A 24915-nucleotide genomic window follows, 5' to 3' on the forward strand; every position below is an offset into this window, starting at 1 on the left:
CTTACGCCTGGAACGCTCTTCCAGAACACTTGAGAACTACCAACTCAATCACTGCTTTTAAAACTCAGCTAAAAACTTTTCTTTTCCCTATAGCCTTCAAATATTGAGTTTGTTCTGACTCTATACTGTTAGCTTCACCCTACCCGGTGCCTGTTTACACTTCCCTGTGCCTGTTTGCATTCTCCTTCCCTCTTTATTGTTTACTACAACTTATTAGATTGTAAGCCTATGCGGCAGGGTCTTGCTATTTACTGTGTTATCTGTACAGCACCATGTACATTGATGGTGCTATATAAATAAATAATAATAATAATAAATAATAAAGTAAATGTAAGGAACTGTGCTATAGATTAAGTATTTGCACATTTGGGGGTAAATTGATACTACCGGGGTGGGTTAAAAGCTTAGCCATTAAAAAAAAAGCAAAAAGGCTGTATAAGATTCGGTCTTACCTCTTTTTCACAGTTGGAGTTCAGTGTAAGCATGGCCATTGGGCTGTTGGGTGCACTGCTTCCAGTGCCAGGCGGCATAACGTGATCACCTGGCTGATTTGGGCAAGGTAAGCTTAGTGCCTGGTTGGTGTGCTTGTTTCCTAATGTAGTGGAGAGGTACTGCTTGACTTGTTGCCGTTGAGCTTGTTGAATGTGGTACTTGGTAGGGTTTTCCAGGTGAGTCTGCACCTGCAAGCACATCATGAAAAGAAGCGGCATCTAGTTAGGGTTCGTCAATTCACCACTTCTGTGGACATTGATTTCTGTAGTGCTTTACTGATTCATCAAGTGTTGAAGTTTTGAACGAGAAAAATTAAACTTCATATGTAAGTGCAATTCATGTGGAAGATCAGATGATAAAAAGTAACACAATGTAAATAAATATGAATTCATTGCTTCTAATACAAAAAATAGAGGCAGATTTTAGACTAGACAACCGCCTAAATCCTACAGTAGAATTATTTCAAAATGTCAGTAACGTACTAAGCTTAAGCAACAAGCAAATACTAACAAAACATGTATTAAGCATATATTTCCACATTTTTTTTTGAAGTTACATAAACTTGACAAAATATATATGAAGTAGCAGCACGGTTAAGATAGGAACAGAAAATGGTATTGATGAGGAACACAAGAAATATTTAAATTCTTCACCTTAATCTACGGTCATTATAATATAAAAATGAAAAAGCAATCTCACAAATATTAAAACTCATATAATCATACATGTAATGTCTAAGCATATACTCATGTTCAACTACTATGTATTTCATCACTTTGAGATTGACTTTATTTGATCCTGAAGCTTATGTTGGCATTCAGCTGTATAATAAAGTTAAACCATATTATACAAAGGAATTGCTCATTACATTCATAACAACTCCCTTATCCATATGTATAGGGACTAGTAGGAAAAAATCATATCTATTATATGCCCCTTACTATTCTATCATACAGTAAATTTGCAATAATGCAATAAGAACATGTAGCGTTAGTTCCATTGAAGTAAATGGGTTTAAGTATTCAAAACTGGGAGCAGTATTGTAGTCTAACACATAATGAAAATTTAAGATAACTCACCTGGTAGTGATTATACTCAAGCATTTCCAGCATGGCATTTACAGATTTGTATCAAAGCCAATCAACCAGTTTGGCAGCTTTCCTTTTTATTTTCTGCTACTCCAATTCAATGGCTTACACACAGATGCACCATAAACAAGTTGTCCCAAAAACGGCACAAGAAACATGGATATAACAGCTCAGACTTATAATAAGCTAAACTAATTAGTTATGCATGTAGAGAGAAAAAACTGTTCACACAGGGAGCTCTTTTTTTCACGAAGCTATGTAAGTTTAGCCTGAAAGTTTTGGTATTAATTTTTTTTCCATGGCTTTGACGTCATGCTTTTTCATATACATAAAAGGGTCTTTTAAAGTGATGGGTTATCAAAGTCAGATTGATAGTTTGCTTAAGGCCAATTCACTATTCAGCTTTCGTTCCAGTCATACTAGCAGACAATGGTATTTTTCTTTAGCAGGACGATTACTTGTTTTATGTCCACTGTTAAGACGATGCTGCAGAAAAAAATGCTAGGCAAATTTCTCCATAATACACGCTACTGCCAGGGAATGCTGCAACCTCCTGATAAGAAGGTGCTGGTTGTCTTGGAACTTCCATGTTCTCACAATGGCTTCTTGTGTTAAAAGCATGGGCGAGATACGCATCTTAGTCTATACGGAATGAGAACTGTTTGCTACATAAACACTTTCACCTTCAAATTAAGGATGACTGGGTCATTGTCATAATTGCACTTTGTCTTTTGGAGAGGCATAGGTTCTGTTCAAACTGAATAAAGATGCACAACATGCAAGTTACAGTGTATGTATCTCCAACATTGTTCCCTAAAGACTTGGAAACAAATGCATGAGCCGTCCCATCAGCCTTCCCCCAACCTGGTGACCTCCAGATGGTTTGGCCTGCACATCCCATAATTCCTGACCATGGACCATGCTGACCAGGACTGATGGGAGTTGAAATCCAAAACATCTGGAGAACAGCAGGTTGGAGAAGGCTGATTTGCCTCATGCCTCCATGATGTACTGAAGACAAGAGTTGTGTTCCAACCTAAAATAATACAAAACCATATATTTGGCGGTGGAGGAAGAAAGGGGATTGTAAACTTGGGCAAGTAGCAGTACTTAGGGTACTAGCTCTTAGGGAGACCCAATTATTTCTTCCCAGTTTCTTCCAGGGCTGTAATTACATTTGCAATTTACTTAATCAGCTCAATGGTGTTTAGATGACCAATCAAATCTACATTTTTTTTGTAAATCAATCGAAACAAATCCTTCCTTTTTAGATGATGCATGCAAGTGTCACAGCAGGGACCAACTCAGAAGAGACATTCTCTATTTTAAAAATAAATCAGCTGCCCGTTTGATTGTGGGTGCTTATTTTTAAAAACACTAACATTTATTTGGGGGGGTGTGAAGTAACAAGTAACAAAAAAGAAGAATACGCATAACAATACAACAACCTGACTTAGACAGCAATCCTATGGTCCCTGGGAGAGCATCCCAGGGACCACAGAATTGCTCAAAAAACCCTTCCAAGGTCAGAGAAAGTGCTCCAACCTTGTAAGGGGGAGTCAGAACTGCACCGGCTGCCCTTCAAGGTTAGAAGTAGAAGAAGAGGAGAGGAGACCAGAAAGGCCAGAATATTTCAATCAATACCTGCAGTGGCTTGGAGTTTCCATTCCTTCTGTTACTGTTGCCTGAGCCCTGGCCAATCCCTCCAGGGGAAAGCAAACCCCAACATCCCTCCTGCCCTCTTGTAACCCTAGATAGAGAAGGGCTCCCACAAAGGGTATGGAATACGAAAGTTCTGCCCATTTCTACATGTGCCATTTATATTGTGCTCATGATGTTTGCAGGACCAATACATGACATTGTCATCCGCCAGGGCACCTCCCGCTCTTTACAATCTTTATCACGTTGTTTTTCATCACAGTGAAAATCTGGCATTTTCCTTCCTCCCATGATAAATATATAGTGTACTGATGAAGTAAATGCCAGTTTTTCACAAATAATAGTACAGTGCCATCCAGTGGCTTAAGTTCACCCCGGTTAGTGCTAACCTGGCTTTTGCGGTCTGTGCCTTCAGATGCCATTGGTCCATCTGAAGTCTTATTTCAAAATGACATATTTTTCTTGATGCCAGTCAGACCAGCAGTTTCAACACAGCTCAAGAAAAGATATGTGTGAACTTCCCACCTATCTTCAGTGGACTTTATCCATACATAACCTCCAATGCTTTTTCTATTGCATGCATGGGTTAATTGGCTAGATAGTTAACTTAGTTTTTTAAAAAATATAATAATAATTGCCATGCTAACAAATAAAAAAGCCCCCCAAAAATGGGTGGGGGGAGGAATTCATACCATGAAGCATATCAATACACAGTAATCATGAACATGCCCATTTAGGGAAAAGAAAAGAAAAAAAGCAAAAAATACAAGGAGAGGAAGAAAAAGGGTTAACATTTCTAATTCAAATATATACATTAAATATATAATATATATATAAGCAGTCCATATATCTAAATAATCATCCATATGACTTTGATGATTGTAGGAGATATGCTCAAATGTAACAAGAGCAGTGAGATCTTCAGTCCATTCAGTGCTAGGCAGTTGTTGTTTTTCCATCAAACTGTAAACACACTTTTGCTGTCCATCTGTTCATCCCCATATAACAGGGGTGTAATTTAATAGTGCATGTCCATCCGCTTTTATCGCAGATTTTTCAAGAACAATATTTATAGGAACAATGATTTCCAACCAAACAGAAGCCACTACAGGTCACGCCCACATCAAATGCCTCAATGAGTATTGTCCTCATTACATTCCCAGCATCTAGAGAGCTAGCCAGTTTTCTTCTTAGCAACCCTCTGTGGTGTCCAATAATATGAAACATCACTTTTTGATGAATCAATCCCAATTTTAAATCTTCAGAAATAGTACATACGGAAGCTAAGGCAACTTCCTGTTCATTAAACTGTACAGAACATTCCAATTCCTTAGTCCTTAGAAGAAGTAAGCCTATGCGGCAGGGCCTTGCTATTTACTGTTTTACTCTGTACAGCACCATGTACATTGATGGTGCTATATAAATAAATAAATAAATAAATAAATAATAATAATAATAATAACTTACACGTGGCCCATTCAGTGGGCCGTTTTGATCCCACTGCTTCTCATGCACACAGCAGGAGATCACGGCAACTTCCATCTTTAAAAATAAGTCGGACTTACTGGGTTGGTTTTTTTGTTATGCGACAAAAGGGGCGGGAGGCAGACGACCACGTGAGAGGGATCCACGAATATCCGTGAGCACCCAGTAACGAGTGTGCAATAAAACGCTCATCCAATGAAGCACTTAGTTTAGCTTGTGGAGCCATTCTCTTTGATAACTGATCTAGTTTCCACAAAGTATCAGTTCTCATCGAAGGCTTAAAGGTTTATTACTACTATATTTGAATTGCAATTGCTCTACCAAATGATGTTGCCCCAAATCAATGTGTGTCTTTTAAATCTGATTTTGCAATAAATATATACATCTTGTGATTTTTCTGAAGGTTGTGTTTGTGTGGATTATTTTGCATTGCCTTCTTTGTCATAGATGTCTGACTGGCAATATCTAACAGACCCTTTTTAATGGATGCATGTCTTATCATATGTGCACAAGTTTGTATATGTATCTAAGAGGAGCATATAAAGTAACAATCTGCTCCAGAGGGTTGGGGAAAGCTTCAGAACAGCATGGGAGCCTAGAACGGAAATCAGCAAAAATAGTCTCACTCCCCCTTTCTGCTAATGGAAGTGTCCATTGAATCAAGGAGCCTTCTGTCAGCAGAGGGACAACATTGGATACAATGTTATAACAATAAAGCACCCAGCATTGAATCCACATCTTTTAGCATTATGTAGATTGAACTGCTGCAATGTATTGACCATTAGAATAGCTCTGAAGGCTTCTCATAAACTAGATGTTCCAAAATACTTTAGGGATTGATTGGCTGGAGCCCTAAACTGGAGCATTCCTGTTAGGGGGTTGAGGTTAAATTTCTAATACCAACAATGTGATTCATGACGAATGAATATACATAATAAGAATACGAAGAAAGAACCAAGTAACAGAAACAATAACAAAAACAGAATCAAACAGACTCACTCATTCCAAATCCTCAAGATTCTTCCCCCCCCCCCAGGGGCGGGGGGCAGGGATATACACTTGCAGTTATTAAATTCATATCTCCAAAATGGTGCTCAAGAAAGCTATCAAGATAAAATAGGAACTTTAAAAATTCTTAATTAAAACATAACAAATCAATCAAAACACAATATAAAAAATAAACAGCACCTGAGCAATTAATGTGACAGATGCCTGTCACTACATCTGTATTGCCATGCCTCCTGTCACTACACCTGTATTGCAGCCCAGGATCCCAATCTGGCCTCCCAGGGGTCCCCCAAAAGCCATGCCCCAACCATCAGTCATTAGTGGTTCCCTGGCTTTTGTGCAGTCCCCCCAACCAGGTCTGGTTTTCTGCCTTTTGTGCAGGAGTGACATAAAAGAACACATGCTCTGTGTGTCTATTGGCCATGTCCATCTAAAGGCAGTATCTGATTGGTTCAGACCACTGCTATTCAAAAACTAACTTCAAAAAAGTTATTTTAAAATGCCATGGGATGGAGCCGCCAGCCAGCTTTCACAGCACTTCCTCCTGTTAATGGAACTGGATGGCTGGGTGAGAAGAAGGAAAGAGAAGGATGAGCTGCCACCACCACAAGGTTAAAAAAGAAAGAAAGAGTGAGGGTTGGCAGGCTGGGCAGCAACAGGGGAGATATGCAAGCAGGGGAACCATCAGCAGCATATGCCAAGGGCCCCCTGGAATAAGGCAAGTAAGGGGAGACGTGGCAGTGGTGTACAAAATTATGCATGGTGTGGAGAAAGTGAATACAGACATTTTTTCCCTCGTAACACTAGAACCCAGGGTCATCGCATGGAGCTGACTGGTGGGAGACTCAGGACAGACAAAAAGAACTTCTTCACATAGCATATAGTTAAACGATGGGATTCATTTCAACAAGATATAGTGATAGCCGCCACTTTGGATGGTTTAAAAGTGAAGTGGACAAATTCATGGAAGAGAAAGCTAACAAAGGCTACTAGTTCTGGTGGCTCTATGCTACCTCCAATGTCAGAGCCATTGTGCTGTGGAACCTGGGTGGGAGGGTGCTGTTGCCCCCATGTCCTGCTTGTGGGTTTCCTGTGGGCAGGTGGCTGGGCACTGTGTAAACAGAAAGTTGGACTAAGTGGACCCTTGGTCTGATCCAGCACAGGTCTTATGTTCTTGGTGCCAGTTCTGGCATCAAAATTTTGTACATCCTGGAAGTTATAGAAATTTGTTAGGCCATGTTTGGGGTCTGTCTTGTTTTAAATTTTCTTTTAAATTTACAAACTAATATAGATATGCATACCTGGGCAGTTTATCAGTTATACATAAACAAATACTTTAACTTTGGATGGCCTCATTTCCCTTCCAAACTTGGCATGGGACCACCCAGGTTTGAAATGATGATGTGCGCATGAGGTTGTAATGGAAACATTTATTTTGATGCTAATAGTTGAATTTGTGTACTGAATATTTATGGCTATCATTGAAAAAGATTATAATAAAACTATTGTTAGGAAGAAATGGAATATATGGGAATAGGTCCATCATACCGAAGTTCTTAAAGGACAGTCTTGTGTATTTTTATTTAGAGCACAGTGTTTGAGATGATTTATTACTGAAATAAATACACTTGAATTGTTTCCTGGTGCTGGAAATGCCTCTCTCTTTATAACCAACCTTAAATCTTTAAATCAGCATATGATGTCCTGTTTCAACTTTGCATAAAGGAACAGATGACCCATTTAGAAAAATGAAGACAAACTTTATATACACTAATCTAAGTGAAGAAAAATGTCATTACTAAAGCCCAACCAAGTCCCTTCATGTGTCATTTAGCCAACAGCAGCAGACATGAACGGAAAAAAACCTTATCAGACTTCAAGTAAGACAGTTATTACTCAAAGGGGAGGAAGTTCATAAAAATGAACTTTTGTTCCTATAATATTGCCCTAGGAACTGGGGTTTATAATTATACAAATCAAATACTTTTTTAGTCTTTGCTCTCATTTCAATGGGACATTTGTTTCCAAATGTCATGGGATATAAAAGAAAAGGTTAAAAAACTATGATTTCTAACAATTAATGATGCCAAAACACAAAACACACCAACCCACATCAACTGAAAAGAATTTCATGAGCTATGTGGGACCTTTAAGGTTAGGCCTATTTCATCAGAAAACCAGTTCAATCATTAAGAGAAAAGTCAGTCCGGAAACAAGATTTCGAAGCCAGGTTATAACCACATTAAAGCACTGCCATTTGAAAAGATACAGAATCTAGTGTCTCACTGACCTTGTAAAGTTTACTTAATTCTTGAATCCCAGTCTGTTTCCAGCATAATTCAAGATGGCCTTAATGATTTGCAGCCTCTAGGGTATACCTGAAAAAAAGCTGCCTTGTCCCACACCAACCCACACAGCAAATGAGACCATACCCAGAGGCCCTTCTCTGGGCATCCTCATCTGTGGAAGTGAGGCAGACAGCTACCAGGCAGTATCTTTTATCTGAAAATCTGAAGGAGATCTTCCTGGCACTTACTTTTAGGGAATGCTATCAAAATTTGGAAAAGTGTGTCAGGGATTCATAAATGCCCACCTCAAAGGAAAAGAGTTTTCTTTTTAAAAATAAAACAAAACACTAAATTCTTCTCCAGCCTCTGATTAGGAAAAGAATTGCTGACTTCCTTGAATGACAAATGTTTTACATGGGCTAAAAAAATTATCAGCCAAGGATCATGGAGGCTTTGGAATAGCAGGCACTTGCATTAAAGGGTCTCCAGATTGCCTGTTTAATTAAGGTAAGTCAAGAGAAAGAAAGGTTCCACCATTATAAGCCTCAAACTTCTACTACTTATATTGGTTAGCTAACAATGTGAAATTTGGCATCTGTGATCTACCTGTTGACATCTACAAATGTAGAAAATTTAAAGCAATCCAATTAAAATTGATCCAGGTGAAACAAGTTAAAACTTCAACCTCCATCAGCATCTGCCACCATGGCCAATGGTCAGGAATATTCGGAGATATACTTCCAGCGTTCCTGACCAAAAACAATGTAGAATTATGGAACTCAGTACCACAAGATGTAGTGATGGCCACTAATTTGGATGGCTTTAAAAGGGGTTGGATAAATTCCTGGAGGCAAAGACTATCAATGGCTACTAGCCCTAATGGTTGTGTGCTATCTCCAGTATTCAAGGCAGTAAGCCTGTGTGAACCAGTTGCTGGGGATCATGGGTGGGAGGGTGCTGTTGCACCATGTCCTGCTTGTTCATCCCTGGCTGACGACTGGTTGACCACTGTGTGAACATGGTGCTGGACGAGATGGACCCTTGGTCTGATCCAGCATGGCAGTTCTTATGTTCTTAATCTAAAAACTTGGTTGTAGTGGGAGAAACACTATTAAAAATAATCAAATTTAGGAGGGGGGAAATCACAAGGAACTGTCTCTACATAATAGCGAATTGGTTCAAAGTACTTCACCAAATGGTGTATTATATTTTCGGTATGTTCCATTTAAATAAACACTATAGAGACTAAACCTCCTATAATGCAAAGTATATAATGCTAAAGATTATTCCAAAAGGGATTAAATCCTAGCCTACCAGGAAAGCATATATCAAATCTCTCCCAAGAGGCTATAGCAGCCTTCCCCAACCTGGTGCCTTCTAGATGTTTTGGAGTTCAACTCCCAGAGCCCCAACCAGCATGTCCAGTAGTCAGCAAACCTGGAAGTTGTAATCCAAAATATATGGAGGAGACCATGGTTGGGAAATCCTGGTCTAGAGCTTTGTGTCAACATTATGTCAAGAAAGTGGCCTATTATCTAAATACCAAAGTCAGAAATAGATGCAGGTTTGCTTTCAGAACTGTCAGATGCCTAGCCCAGTACTGTCGACATGCACTAGCAGAAGCTCTCCAGGGTTTTAGGCAGGATTTTTTCCCCATTCCAGACCTACCTGGAGAGGCTGGGGATTGAACATGGGACCTTTCCCATACATACTGGGTGTTCTACCACGTAGCTATCGCTCCTCCCATGATTTAACATGTTCACATGATTTGCCAACAGAAATGCAATTCTTGTAAAATTTCAGCCCTCATCCATTCTTCAGAATGCCTAGAGAGGGCTTCTATCTCCTGGCCTCTGAGAGTGGAAGCAGTCTCAATAAAAGTATTTATTTTTCAGGGCTTTAGTTTCTACAATCGTTATACTGCTTTTGATTTGGTATAGAACAATATTGCCAAAAAAACATTTAGAGCAAACTTTTAAGGGCATTGGGGGCTGGCTGGCTGGTATATTAATTAATTAATTAATTAATTAATTAATTAAAATTATAGCCCACCTATTTTCCTTCTTATGTAATATAACATAATCCTCCTCCTTTCCATTTTATCTTCTGCGAGGCAGGTTGGGCTGAGGGTCTGTGACTGGCCCAAAGTCACCCAGTGACTTTCCATGGCCAATTGGGGACAAGAACCCGGATCTCCTAACTCCCAGTCCAATACATTGGCTCTCAGAAAAGAATGAGGTTTTTAAATTACATTTGTTAACATTTAGATTTCCTCATGGGATTGCTCATTCTTTGCCAATATCTTCAATATATGGGCAATCAGAAATATTTCCACGTATGTGTAGTTATAGTTCCTCCCTAACAACAAGTAATAATAACTTGAGTTAAGCATTATATGTATTTCAATATGGCAGGCTAAATATTTGTTTTATTTCACTATTATTATTATTATTATTATTATTATTATTATTATTATTATTATTATTTTATAGAGCACCATCAGTGTACATGGTGTTGTACAGAGTAAAACAATAAAATAGCAAAACCCTGCCGCATAGGCTTACATTCTAATAGAATCATAATAAAAAAATAAGAAGGGGAAGAGAATGTACCAAACAGGCACAGGGTAGAGTAAAACTAACAGTATAAAAGTCAGATCAAAATCAAGTTTTAAAAGCTTTAGAAAAAAAGAAAAGTTTTTAGCTGAGCTTTAAAAGCTGTGATTGAACTTGTAGTTTGCAAATGTTCTGGAAGAGCCTTCTAGGCATAAGGGGCAGTGGAAGAAAATGGACGGAGCTGAGCAAGGGAAGTAGAGACCCTTGGGCAGGCGAGAAACATGGCATCAGAGGAGCGAAGAGCACGAGCGGCGCAATAGTGTGAGATGAGAGAGGAGAGATAGGAAGGAGCTAGACTGTGAAAAGCTTTGTAGGTCAACAGGAGAAGTTTACATTGAATTCTGAGGTGAATTGGAAGAAGAGATTTCAGAAGTTTGAATATTTAAATTTTTATAACAGGTTGTTGGAACCTTTTCTTTTCAAATTGATATATATTGATATATATTTTCCCAATCAACCAACAGAAGACCACCAAACCTCTTGAAATGGCTTTGAAAACATTAGGATTATCTTACCTCCCTTTGAAAATGGACCTTCTATCATTGCCTTTGTTCTAGTGACTTTTTCCTTTTACTATGGTTTCTAAGCAATGTTGTAGTTGACAGGTCAAAAGAGGGGGAGAAATCTCCTCTACAATAGAATTTTGATGGCACATATTTAAAACAAACAAAAGAACAGTTGTTCCACGTTGCAGCACCAATGGGGCCAAAACAGACTTTATTTTCAAAGTGTGTCTAGAAGATATGTCTTCTTTCATTGTTACTCTAGAATCGGCGAAGGGGCCCACAATCCAGATCTTAAAAGCCCCCATGCACCACGCTAGGGTCCCAATCCAGATTTGGCCCCCTGTGACTTATCTAGAGTAAAAATTAAGGGGAAGAAGATTTAGTTGCATGACACACATTAAAGTAATGTCTCTTTTGGCCCATAGAGTAAGTCAGAACAAATGCTACTTCCATATGCTGTTTAAGTACAGGTACTGTAGATGTCCATAGTTGAAACAGTTCATGTGAATTTGAATAATAAAAGTCACCATTATGGTCTCTTAACACAGTGCTGGCCAAAACACAAAAGAGCACTTCTTTTACAAGTATGACCATGATTTCATGCTACATGCTTTTGCAATGAATGTTAAGTGCCACAGGGAAAATGTGGCAAAGAATGAGAGATTTTGTTAATTCAAAACAGTTTTGTGCCACTTAAATGCCTGTAGCTATTAGACGTCACAGTTAATAATAAAAATAAAGCAAGCCAGAATCTATACTTCGTTGCCTACAGGCTGTAATAGCTTTTATGTCAGCATCAATATGGGGAAGGTTGAATAATCAGTAGCACAAGAAACAGTTTAAAGACTTTCATTTTATCACACTATTAACATAATCATTAGAGATTACCTTAAAAAAATCACTACCAGTATCTTACAGTGACAATGTAGGTTGGTTTTCTACTGAATTGCTTGGTTTTATTTCTCTGCTTAAATGAGCTGTGATGTTATTTATGTGCATATTGAACCCATTGAATTATAATAAAACAGTTCTGGATACATCACTGAACATGATGATCAAGCACTAAGTACAGGAATATCCCAGTCACCTTCACGGAAACTCTAATAATCTACTTTGTTTGTTGCATTATACAACAGCTTCAGAACAACTGGCATTTATGGAAATCCAGTAAACCAATGAGGGCAGGGGAAGAGATTCTAACAGGCTTAAAGACTAACAGCAAAGCCCTATGCTCAGTTGCACTGCCTGAAGCACTTTTGGATTTCATCCAAGTCCCATGCAGTGGTGTATCTTGCAGACACATAGTCCATTCCAGCAGCAGACCACCGTGGTTGAAAAGCCAAAGCCAGTCTGCATCAAAGCCACGTAGGTTTAGTATCAAGCGAAGGCGTAGGCTTCGTCAGAATCCTAAGCTCTCTAAACCCTGCACCTAACACCTTTGCCAACAAAAGTTGGCATAGGTTAAACCTTTCCCATTGAATTCAATGGGATGTCAACATGCATTACTGCTGCTCTTCCCACTCCACCGCAACGGAACACAGGCAGATTCTGACTCACTCTACCCTCATTCACGGCACATCAACACCAAGATATCAGCTCAGAAACCCTATGAAACCCTCCAAACTGCACATCCTACTCCTGTGTAGTCAGGTCATGCACGCAAGGAGAACAATGAACAAATTGGGCCCTCTGGGCATCCCAATCTGGTCCTCTAGAGCTCCCCAGAAGGCCACGCTTCCTTCCCCTAGCCCCAGCCCTTTCCCCTGGCCACTGATCATCTGGGCCGGATCTACACTACTGCTTTAAAGTGCTTTATAACAGTTATAAAGCGCTATAAAACTGTTATAAAGCGCTTTAAAGCAATAGTGTAGATCCGGCCCTGGTAGTTTCCTGCGCTTTGTGCAGCTTCCCCCCCACCCCACCCCCCGGCCATTCTAGAAAGGTTTCTTTACTGGCAGTAAAAGCTTTAAGTGAAAATATGCTGGGTTTGGAGGTGTGTCAACCAGTTCTGGATGGGGTTATACTCCCCCTGAAATATTGTGTTTGCAGCTTGGGGGTGCTTCTGGAACTGTTGCTCCAAATGACAGCCCAGATAGATGCGATGGCCAGGAGTGCTGACTATCAGCTTCGGCTGATACGTCAGCTGCACTCCTTCCTAGAGTTGGGAGACCTGAAGATGGTAGTGTATAAGCTGGTAACTTTGAGGCTCGGCTTTTGCAATGCACTCTACATAGCGCTACCTTTGTGCCTAGTCCGGAAACTTTAATTAGTTCAAAATATGGCAGCCAGGCTGATCACCGGTACACCTAGGGGGCACCACATTACACCAGTTTTAAAAACTCTTCACTGGCTGCCAATTAGTTTCCAGGCAAAGTATAAAGTGATAGTTATCACCTTTAAAGCCCTACATGGTTTGGGTCTAGGCTAACTGCGGGATCGCCTTCTCCCGTACAATCCGCCCTGCACACTCAGGTCCTCTGAGAAGAATTTCTTTCAGCCAGCAAAAACTAGGCTGACAGGTATTACCCAGAGGACCTTCTCTTCTGCTGCTCCCAAGCTGTGGAATGACCTGCTGGAGGAGATTTGTAAACTTAACAGTCTTTTAGCATTTTAGAAAGCTATAAAGACCGATCTCTTCCGGCAGGCCTATCCAGTAGAATTTTAGGATGCTTTTAGGATGTTTTTAGGATGTTTTAACAATGTATACTACGTTTTTAATCAGTATTTTATGTATTTTACGGTTTACTGTTGTTCCCCGCCTCGATCAAAATGGAGGGGCATGTAAGAAATAAATTTGTTGTTGTTGTATTTTTGGCCCTGCCTTTTTGCTTTCGCACCCACCCGCTATTGGAGGTTCTATGGCATGGAATTTGGCCCTCAAAGTGAAAAAGGATTTGCACTCCCTGCTTTAAGTCCTATGCAAGGGGTAGAACTTGAGAGATGTGATCTAGCCCTGGAAAAATAAAAGGTTCAGTCCAGTGCTAAACTTTCTTGGAGAAACTTGCGTACTTGGAGCTCTCGACATTCCTAGAATTATCGGGCTGCCTTGCTCCATCATGCCCCATGGTCTTGTAGGACAAGACTAAAACAAATCAGCAAACAGCCAGCCAGAAACGTTTTGCCTGTCCATCCTTCTTCCCCCTGAACCTGCAACCTGTCTAGACTGATTGTGGATTTTTCCAAAAGAAGAAGAAAAAAAGCAGTGTACCACATATTTTGATCCTCACTTCTGCATAAGTGTTGGTTGTTGTGAATTATTATGAAGCACCAGGTTCTTAAAATCATTCTTGAAATGTCAGCGTAGGATCTATCAGTTGATCCATTTTGCTATCTAAAGGAAAGAACTGCATACGCTGTAGCACAGCCTTACCCTGCCTAGTGCCAGATGTTGGCCTGCTGGTTGGGGATGATGGTAGTTGTATTCCAACACATCTGGAGAGCACCAGGTTGGGGAAGGCTACATTAGACATTTGCTTGTGAATTTTGTTCTCTGGCAGCTAACATCACGGGTGTTACATTTTGGAAATCTCCCAAAGGAAAAGAAGCGAGGAACGACTGTTAAAGGACCCAGCAATAAATAGAAATGGACAAGTTAATAGCGGCAAGTTCATCTGAGGGACAGAGAACGTAGTACTGAACTGTTGTTAAAACGCTCAACCTCTGTTACCAGGTATTGGAATAAACAATGGCTCAGTTCAGACAACACGTTTCTCAATGGCGGTTTTAGAACTCCATGGTGGAGTTTTTACACCACCGTTGAGAAATGTGTTGTCTGGCAGGAAAACTCCATGCAACGGTGGAGGGGTTTTTTTTGGGAAAACATTCCATGCAGAATATCAATGCTGTGCAGAGGAGAGTTCCTGAACAACTGGTGTGTTGTGTGTTGTGCTCCGTGGTGTTTCCCAAAGCGTTGAGCTGACTTTTCCCAATGGCTACAGAGTTCTCTGGCAAGAACGGCAAAAGGGCAAAAGAACGGCAAAAGGGCAGCTCTAGGAAAGCTGCCAGGATTGTTTTCTTCACAGTAATGACTGTTGGTATACCAGTGAGAGGACGGGGGAGGAGAGGGGGCAGAGGAACTGTCAATCAAACATTGTGTAATATGGTGGCGTCATGTGACCCAATAAGTTATCACAACCCTTTCTTAACGTTTTAAACCATTAGTGTAGATCCCACCCAGGAATATGTTTTCAGTGCCAGAACCTAAGTCAGTATTTACTGACTGAGATTTGTTCTTAGTAATAAGGAACTAAATAGGATATCTTTGATAGGAGCCATTATTAGTGATATTGCAGAGAAAAGAAAAACTGGAAATTTGCTGTTTGCTGAATATATGTTGCACATTATTTATTTCCACAAATTGTGATAAAATATTATATGTTTGAGTATTTGTTTTGTCTGATTCTCCCGCCCACCTACCCTAAGCAACTTTATGATTCTAGAGCCACAAAGGATAAAGATGCTTGAACGATGTAATGTGAACTGTGTTCGTCAGTTTTGGCAAGGTTTCATATATACAACAATAAATTCATAATGAAGATAGAGTAGAGATAGCCAGGTTGGTGACAGCAGCAGGTCTGTAATTGATATGATGTATATGCATTGGAATTTTTGATTTCCTCTACAATTTGGCACGCATAAATCATTGTGCATTAATTGCTTATATACATGTCTTCAAATTGATATAATTTTTATGCTTTTCATACAATATGTATATTGGTAAATTCCTTGCACTTTGTGCATTTTTGCTGAATTGTAATTGGGGTCCTGTCTTTTTTATTTTATTGGGAAAAGCTTATCGCCACCATATTACACCTATGGTGAGATAACTCCACTGGCTGCCTATATTTTCCCATGTCAGGATTACGGCTTGGGTACTTGTTTAAAAGCCATAAACAACTCAAAGCCAGGATACTTACAAAACCACCTGATTCCCTGCCAGCCTACTCTGTCACTGCACTTATCAGGACATACCCTTCTGGAGGTTCAATTCATCATGGCTTGGAACAGGGCCTTTGGAATGCTCTACTACGACAAATTAAACCCCTTCTGTATTTCCGGCACCTACTGAAAACATACCTTTTCCAAGAAACAAGTCAGCTAAATAGCAGGCAGCAGCACACTGCAAGAGAGGCAGAAGGAGCCCAAATTCAACTGACCTGTAATGAAGGCAGGAGGGATCCCTCTGGGGATTTCATCAGCTTTGGCCCTCCGGACTTCAGCTTGCTTTCCCAGAAGCTGGCCTGATCCAATCTGCACTGAGTCGGCCCAGGTCATGAATTTGGTGGTGGCTGGGTGTTATTTGCATAAAAAGCAATTTGTACAAATTACAGCCACAATTCATGAAAATTTAAGGGGGAGAATCCCAGATTTGAGAAGAAACCCGTGGGCTCGCCTTGCAAATACAAGCCCAGTCTGGAGAGTCAAGGAAATCTGCCAAACCCCAAAAGGGCTGGAATTCCTGGCAATGGACTGTAACCAGTGGTGCAGCTAGGACATTTTGGACCTGGGCTTAAGAACATAAGAAGAAAGTCATGCTGGATCATACCAAGTTCAACATGTTGAGTCTTCTTGTCCAGCTTTCTGTTCACACAACAGCCAACCAGCAGCCCAAGGGAAAACCACAAGCAGGACTTGAGTGCAACAGCGCCGTCCCACCCATGTTCCCCAGCAACTGGTGTACATAGGCTTACTGCCTCAGTTACTGGAGGTAGCACATAGCCATCAGGACTTCTCCTCCAAGACTTTGTCCAAAACTCCTTTATAAAGCCATCCAAATTGGAGGCTTAATGATCTTTATTTTGTTTTTAAAAAACCACCTCCTTTAGACAGCCATGTATATTACTCCAGTTGTGAAGCACACAACACCTCTCTGATGCCCTCATCACCTGCCCCTTCTGGGTTGTCATTTGGGGTTACTTCTGGGCTGTGGCACCAAGCTCCAGGATTGCTGCCCCACTGGCTGTAATGAGGCACAGGCTATCCTGCTTCGGGCCATGAATGCAGTTTCTCCCTTTCGCCCACGCCACTTGTGGAACACATGTTGTAAGCAGACTAGCCATAAGCCAAACTATTAGTCTTTTGTAAACTTAGTACTAATGAGCAGCTGTGTAACTCACAGTTCAATCGTAGCATGTGCCTACTGATTGCAATATAGAGCTTACATCCTAGTAAATAAGTTTAGGATTACAACAAAGCAGCAGCAGCAATGCTAATCCTATATATAATAAAAATTGTGAACTAATTTAACTAATTCCTCATTTAGTTCACTGATTATTATTATGGCTGCTCAGGATCTTACTATTTCTTACATAATCAGTATGTGTGTGTGTGTGTGTATGTGTGTGTAGTTTTCATACAAAAGGTAGGCATATGACACTAAACAGCTTTGGGAGACATTAAGCCTCTATTAGACAAAACCTGGATAAATATTTCTGCCCTTTTAAAATATAAATATAACTTACTTTTTCTCTATCCAAGCACCCAAGCTGGTTACAATAGATATCAAAATGCTGTATCCAAAAAATAAAGACCATGTAAAAAGTACAAGCTATAATGCATTTATGCTCTAAATATGAATGCTGAGGGTCGGGAAAATCTTAAGTCTTAGAGACTTTATTAACACTGTGAGAAACAGCACTCTTGAATCTCTTGGAAGCTTTATCGCCATCTGCTGTCTGCTTCAGGAAATACTAATTTATTGATACTTGTACCTCTGTTTTGTTCAAGAGAGAACATTTATCTCAGGCAGATATTGCATGAGCTAACAGGAGTGCTAGCCCACAAATCAGGAGTTGATGTTTAGAAGTCTTTCAAAGCATAGTTGACTAGAGAGCAGGCATAACTCAAGAGGGCCTCGCGATCACTACGCTGTGTTAGAAACATATTTTTGTTACAGTTTTAATTCAATGTGTTTTAAACCTCTTTTGCTCTCTGAACTCCATAGTTCACCGTGCATCAAACATCTTTCTCAATCCCTTTCCATTAGTTTCCCCTCCCTCCCTCCGTCTCTCTCTGTGTCTTTCTGTCTCTGTCTCTCTCTCAAGTCAAGATTAATCGTAAAGGTCTTTATTCGCCCCATTTATCAGTTCCTCCCATTCCTCCTCAATGGAGCTGTGCAGGGCTGAACTATAGACAGCAATCAAAAATAAACCAGGAAGCAAGAGTTATGCCAGGGGTTAAGAGTTGAGTGACAAAGCCAGTAGTCAGAATCAAAAAGCAAATCAACTGAAGGACAAACCAGGGGGCCAGAGAGAGAAGTAAGCCAGAAGTCAGGACTAGAGTACAACCAAAGTATTCAGAAACACACCAAGTTTAGGAACACTGTGTTGCTCAGATTAGGCTCAACTGTCCAGGAGGACACAATGGTCACCCTTGGTGGGCAAAATGCATCCAGGGCATGAGGGTATTTTACTTCCTAGGTAAAAGCTGAAGCCTGTAGTTTTGGGGTTCACCACATAGGGCAGCTACACAAAGATCCAATTCAGGCTCCAATAGCTCCTGACAGTGTGGTATCAAAAGCACACAGGGCTCTCACTCCCCCCACAGCAATTCACTTGTGGCCTCTGGAGCACAGACATCTGTTTAGAAAAGTGACACCAACTCTACCACATGCCTCTGAATCCTAGAAGAAGAGGAGCAATACAGATGTGAGGCCTAGCTCTTACTGAGGTGGAAAATCTGGGCCTGGGCTGTATCACTTCAGACGGCGGAAGGGGCTTACATGATTGAATGCGGGTCCATTAAAAGAAAACCCGATCAAAAATAGAAAATTATCAAGGAGAAAGGTGGGTTAGAATCCCTTTCCGTGGTGTTAGATTCCTATGTGGATGGATTTAAAAATAAATTCATAGAAGAACATTCATTCAATCCTGTTCGAAGTGGTAGCCCCCTATACAGTCTACCACCACATTGAGAACTGGGCCCTATAATGCAGGCACTTGAATGCTTGTGCACCCCTGCGTTCATTTGCTCAAATACACCCCTGCTTAGAAGCAAGTTCTGCTGAAATCAGTGAGAATGTTTCCAATTCAATTCAGTACTTCTTACTCACTTAAGAATTTATATGCGGCCTTTCAAATCAGTTTCTCTCTCTCAGGCATCATACTATTAATATTATAAAGCACAATCAATATATAAAAGCATTTAAATAGAAGCAGCAGCAGCATAAAACAAATTCAATCAGTCCAAACAATTCCCCACTATATTACCATCAAAAGCAGAGAGAAACGATATTAAAAATCCCACTCATCGTTTCAATAAAAAGTGGACTGAAACAATAACAACCCACCACTGTAGGGAGGAAATTACCACATTAAAGTCCATCTATAAACGTAGCACAGTATAATTAAAGGAATTGCACTGGCTGCCTATATGCTTCCAGTAGGAATTCAAAGTGTTGGCAATGACATTTAAAGCCCTAAATGGCTTGGGACCTCTGTACTTGAGGGAGCGCTTCTCCCCATACATGCCTGCCCGAGATTTGAGATCTGTTGGAGGAGCCCTCCTCTGTGTCCCACCAACGTGCGACATACATTATGGTAGAACCTAGGAGAGGGCTTTCTCCGTTGTGGCATCCTGCTTGTGGAATGCCCTCCCCTTGGAGATCTGACTGGAACCAACATTGGCCTCGTTTCAGCATCAAGTTCAAAAATGGCTTTTTATCAAAACCTTTGAGGGCTAAAGCTGCACATAGCTTTAATTGTATTTATTGCTTTTAAATTTTCTACTGGTTTTTCGCTTGTTCATGGTTTAAAATGTTGTTAGCTGTGTGCATTATTTATTGTTTTATACTGTTTGATTTTATCTGTGCGCTGCCCTGAGATCCCAGCAATATAGGGTGGGATGCAAATGTTTTAATAAATGAATACATTTTGACTTAAAAGCCAGGCTCCGCCTACAAAGCACCTTGATAAATGGTGCTTTGCAGCCATTGTTTTAAAACAGCCAAATATGAAATGAAGCTGAAATGGAAGAGGTAGGCCTAACTATAAACATTCCTTGATGATTACCTAGTGGTGTGTGGTAAAGCTGTGTGTGTCTTGATCTCCCCCCCGCCCCGCCAACCTATCCCCTTATTTATTTCTCAGGAGGTTAAAGGACACAGGGCTAATTAAGGCACCAAATGAATGAAAGAGGGGATCTTTCAAGGTAAAGACCTGAGGTTTTACACATTTTCTGCATCTCTGCCTGGTACAATTTAATCTCCCCCCCCCTTTCCCCTTTTGCACAATCATTACGGGGGGTGGGTAGAGAAAGAGAGAGGGAGAGGGTGCTAATCTTGTCACAGTCAAGCAGACTGAACCTGCCATGCAGTGCTGGGCAAAATGCTACAAATTTGTAATTTAGCCAATAAGAAATTCCTTAAGCCTCTCCTGAATGGCAGGAATGTCTCTGGCTTGTCACTTTCAATCCAGTCATTCTACAGGTTAAGCTTCTAAGAAAATAATGCTCTCCAAACCAGCTATTTGAACAGAAAAGAATTGAAAGAAGAAAACAACCTGGAAGTACAGCCAGATGATATCGAATAGCTTTGGTGTTCAGAGGCAGTATGGAATAGTAGGTAGAGTCCTGGGATAGGACTGAGAGACACCCAGAGTCAAATCTACACTCAGACATAAAGCTCAATGGGTGATTACCTGGGCCAGTTAGTCTCTCTCATGCTAACCTACTCCAAAGGGTTGTTGTGAAGATAAAAGGAGGAAGACTGCATACCCCACAATGGCCTGGTTCAGACAACATGCTAAACCATGCTGCTTAACTACAAAATGGTTAAGGGTCCCTTAACCATTTTGTGGTTAAGCAGCATGGTTCATCGTGTTGTCTGAACCAGGCCACTGAGGAGCTCGAGAACAGGTAAGATAAATATGTAATAAAGTTGTATTTTAAAGAATCATGAGATTGTACAGTATAATATCAATTGAGAAGGTCAATATTGTAGAATATAGACTCATGGTTCTTTACAAAGCAGGTCAATGTCCAGAGATCTTTCTATAGTAGCCACATGCATGGCCAATTTGAAGTCCATTTCCAAATATAATAGGGTTTTCCAAGGACACAGTAGCTTCTGGGGCCCCTTTGAGGGAACATATCAGTAGACCAAAGACAACTCAACAATTCGTTTCCATTTCAATTTCATTTCCGTTTCCAACTACTTTTGTCAAGATGGAAAGAACATCAAGTGTAAAGAAACAATAACTTTTTAGGTGAATTAAGATGTCTATGCTGTGGCACCCCGGTTGTGGAACGAGCTCCCCAGAGAGGTCCGCTTGGCGCCTTCACTGTACTGCTTTCGTCGCCAGCTGAAGACCTTTTTATTCACTCAGTATTTTAACACTTAATTTTAACTTAAATTTAAATTTTACTGTTTTAACTCTGTATTTTAATCCTATATCAACTCTGCTGTGTGGTTTTATCCTGGTTGCGCTTTTTATACTGTATTTCGTAATTGTGTTTTAAACTGTTGGGTGTTTTACTGTGGTTTTAATTTTTGTGAACCGCCCAGAGAGCTTCGGCTATTGGGCGGTATAAAAATGTAATAAATAAATAAATAAATAAATAAATATATGCTGCCATCCTGAGAACACAAACTCAAAAATGTAATGCTGTGAAATCAGTGTGTCTTACTTGCCACAAAATTGTTTAAAGTTGGTAACTGAAGTTATCCTGGTTGTGCTTTTTATATTGTATTTTGTATTTGTGTTTTTAGATTGTTGGTTGTTTTTATGCTCTTCATGTTTTTAATTTTTGTGAACCGCCCAGAGAGCTTCGGCTGTTGGGTGGTATAAAAATGTAATAAATAAATAAATAAATAAATACTTATTTCCATAAAGAATTTTAAATATTACTGGCCATGTGTGTCACCATATGTGTCACCATTCCTTTTATGTTGGGCAGCTTCTGAGTCTTCCTTGACTTATCATGAGAAAAGACCCTACAGTGGTTCTCAACCTTTTTTGCTCCATTCCCCCCTTTCACCATTGTTCAGAATATAATTCCCCCCTTCCCAAGATAGTCTAACTCAAAAGGTGCATTCCAAATAATATGCATATAATATTGAAAATATTTTATTTTTGTTCTATATTAGTCCCATTTAAAGGGGCTATGCAAAGCATGGCCCCTTTTACATTCTCAGCTCCCATGCTTTGCGTTGCCCCTTTAAATGGGAAGCTTGAAACTTCTAGGATTGCAAAGGACGGAGGGAAAAGAGAGCAAAGGCCTGGCTTTTGCAGATGACATGACACTTTTCGGGGACGTTTTTTAATAACGTGTGTAGGAAGACATAATCTACAGGACATCATACTTTGCTGAATAGTGGTCCCAATTCCCCCCTTGTTGAGAACCCATGCCCTACAACCTTGGCTTCACCACCTGCTTTGATCATCATATGATGCCCCTTGCATAACTTCCCTGCTCTGCTACTGTTATGAAGAGAGAAGCCTATTACAAAGCACTCACACATCCCTTTGTTAGAAGAACTCTTCCAAATAAAACACTGCCTATCATACAGAGTTTCCCATTATCCACATTTTGTCTTGGGCAGGTTTCAGGTGTTATTTTAGAGCGTGGGAGGGCAGAAGGTAGATCTCCAGATGTTTTGGACCATCTCCCAGCATGGCCAACAGTCAGGAATGATGGGAGTAGAAGTCCAAAACATCTGGAGTTCTAGTTTCTGCCCAACCCTATTTTAGACCACAGCAATAAGAGACCATGTGCTTCCTGTGCTTAAGCAACATTATTCCAAATTGCATTCTTAAAATGTGCAACCTATCTCTAGATATTTATTATTTATGTTATTTATTTTTAGTACGTAAGCCTTGTATCAAGAGTTCTAAGGGCAGCTCACAAAAAAGTTTTTTTTAAAATTTATTACATTTTTATACTGCCCAATAGCCGAAGCTCTCTGGCAGTTCACAAAAATTAAAACCATAATAAAACAACATAATAAAACAAGCAAAAATAAAACAATTTAAAATTCAACAACAATAAATGTATATTGCAGCATAAATTAAACATACATGTTGCAGAGAGAGAGAAAAAACAGCTTAGCACTAAAACAGATTAAAAAGCCTAGGAAAAATAAAAAAAGGTCTTTGCCTGGTATCAAACTGACATGAATAGGGCAGGATCTACACTACAGCTTTATAACGGTATTGAAATGCACCGACATCTGGACACATCCATATACCGTTTTCAAACTGCTTTCATGGTGTTATATCCTGCTTGGTGTAGATCTGGCCTAGGTGTCAGGTGAGTTTCTTTGGAGAAGACATTCCATAGTTAGGCTGCCACCACTGAAAACCCCTCACTCCCATAACCACTCATGGCCGCTGCATGTCATTGGTGAGCACTCTCAGAGAAGGTCTCCAAAGAAGATCCCAAGGTCCAGGTGAGAACATGTGGAAAGAAGTGGTCCTTCATGCACCCTGGTTGCAAACCATGAATGTCCTCAAAACTAAGACCTTGAACTGGGCATGGACTGGAAGCCACTGAAGATGGTGAAACACTGGTGTGATGTACTCTTATCATCCAGTCCTAGTTAGCTGTCTTGCAGCCATGTTCTGCACTAACTGAAGTTTCTGGATCATTTTCAAAGGCAGACCGAAATACCTCACATTATAATAGTCTAAAAGGAAGGCTACCTAGCAATGCATGCATCACTGAAGCAAGGCTATCCATGTTCAGGTAGTGTAGTAGCAGCCTAAGCTGGTAAGAGGCCCTCTGTGTTATGGATGTCACTTGTGTCTCCAGTGACAAAGATCTTGAGCAGAGAAGCATCTGCAAGGGGAGGACTTCTCCACTCTATATCACACTTCCCAGCTGCTTCTCCCTCAGAGATTTATATTAAAGTACAGTACAGTACAGTATATTTCTGTGTGACATAAGAACTGGCCATCTCTCAACTTTGGCTCTTTCTAACATAGTAAGCCACAGTTGATACGATTGCAACTGGAAATGTTGACACAGGAACTGCATAATTCATTCACTGTCACAACCATGTCTTCATTTGTACAATGTGTTATTAGCAAGTACAGAATTTGGTTTTGTTTGGCATAGAACATGGGCTAGTGTACAGTAACTTCAACGTGTTTAAAGTACTTTAAGGACCGCATCAGAGAAGCAGTGAGTCTGAAGGCAAGAAACAACTGTCAGGGCTTGGATAAACGGGGCCATCAATCCAAGAGGTTTGCCATGCAATCTCTCGCAATACACTGGCTGAGAGCAGGTGGCAGGGTTGAAACTCTGGCTTCCAACTCAGCGAAAATACTTCATCAGAATGGTCAGAAATTAGCACCTCCTTCATATAACGCCCATCTCATCCCAACAGAAGTCTAACGCAAAAGTAAGGGCAACGGCAACCTTGTCTTTATCCTCAATATGTGCCTGAACACCATGTTGCAATGATAACACATGCTCTTTCCAGTATCAGAGTCAGTAAGCCTGTATACATCAGTTTGCTGGAGAACATGGGCTACAGGGTGCTGTTGCATGCGTGTCCTGCTTGAAGGCTTCCTGGTCGACAGTTGGTTGGCCACTGAGTGAACAGAGTGCTGGACTAGATGGACCCTGAGTCTGATCCAGCATGGCTCTTATGTTCTTACATTCTTGTGTAAGCAGGAAATTCTCTAGATCCGCTACTACCGAAAGCAATCTCTTTGAATTCAGTGAATAGCATGTGGCTGTTAAGAGCATGACCTGTAAGCCAGTAGCAGCACAGTCCTACAGTGTGCACTCAGAAGCAGACAGAAGTAAGTCCTATTGTGATAAATGGGAATTA

At 40.4% G+C, this 24915-nt stretch overlaps 1 protein-coding gene across 7 annotated transcripts in view; it reads right to left on the bottom strand.

Moving 5' to 3' along the window:
* The window catches only part of MITF (melanocyte inducing transcription factor), a 178972-nt gene that overhangs the window by 21794 nt on the left and 132263 nt on the right, over positions 1-24915 (bottom strand). For 4 of the 7 annotated variants that reach the window (XM_063122024.1, XM_063122020.1, XM_063122019.1 and 1 more), the window contains exon 3: positions 453-680. In XM_063122024.1, the coding sequence (XP_062978094.1) occupies positions 453-680 (228 nt within the window). Of the gene's footprint in view, positions 1-452; positions 681-1571; positions 1661-24915 lie in introns of those variants that run through there. The other 3 variants (XM_063122027.1, XM_063122026.1, XM_063122025.1) reach the window with 1 other exon arrangement.

The sequence above is a fragment of the Elgaria multicarinata genome, chromosome 3, assembly GCF_023053635.1.
Source record: "Elgaria multicarinata webbii isolate HBS135686 ecotype San Diego chromosome 3, rElgMul1.1.pri, whole genome shotgun sequence".
NCBI classification, from domain to species: Eukaryota; Metazoa; Chordata; class Lepidosauria; order Squamata; family Anguidae; genus Elgaria; species Elgaria multicarinata.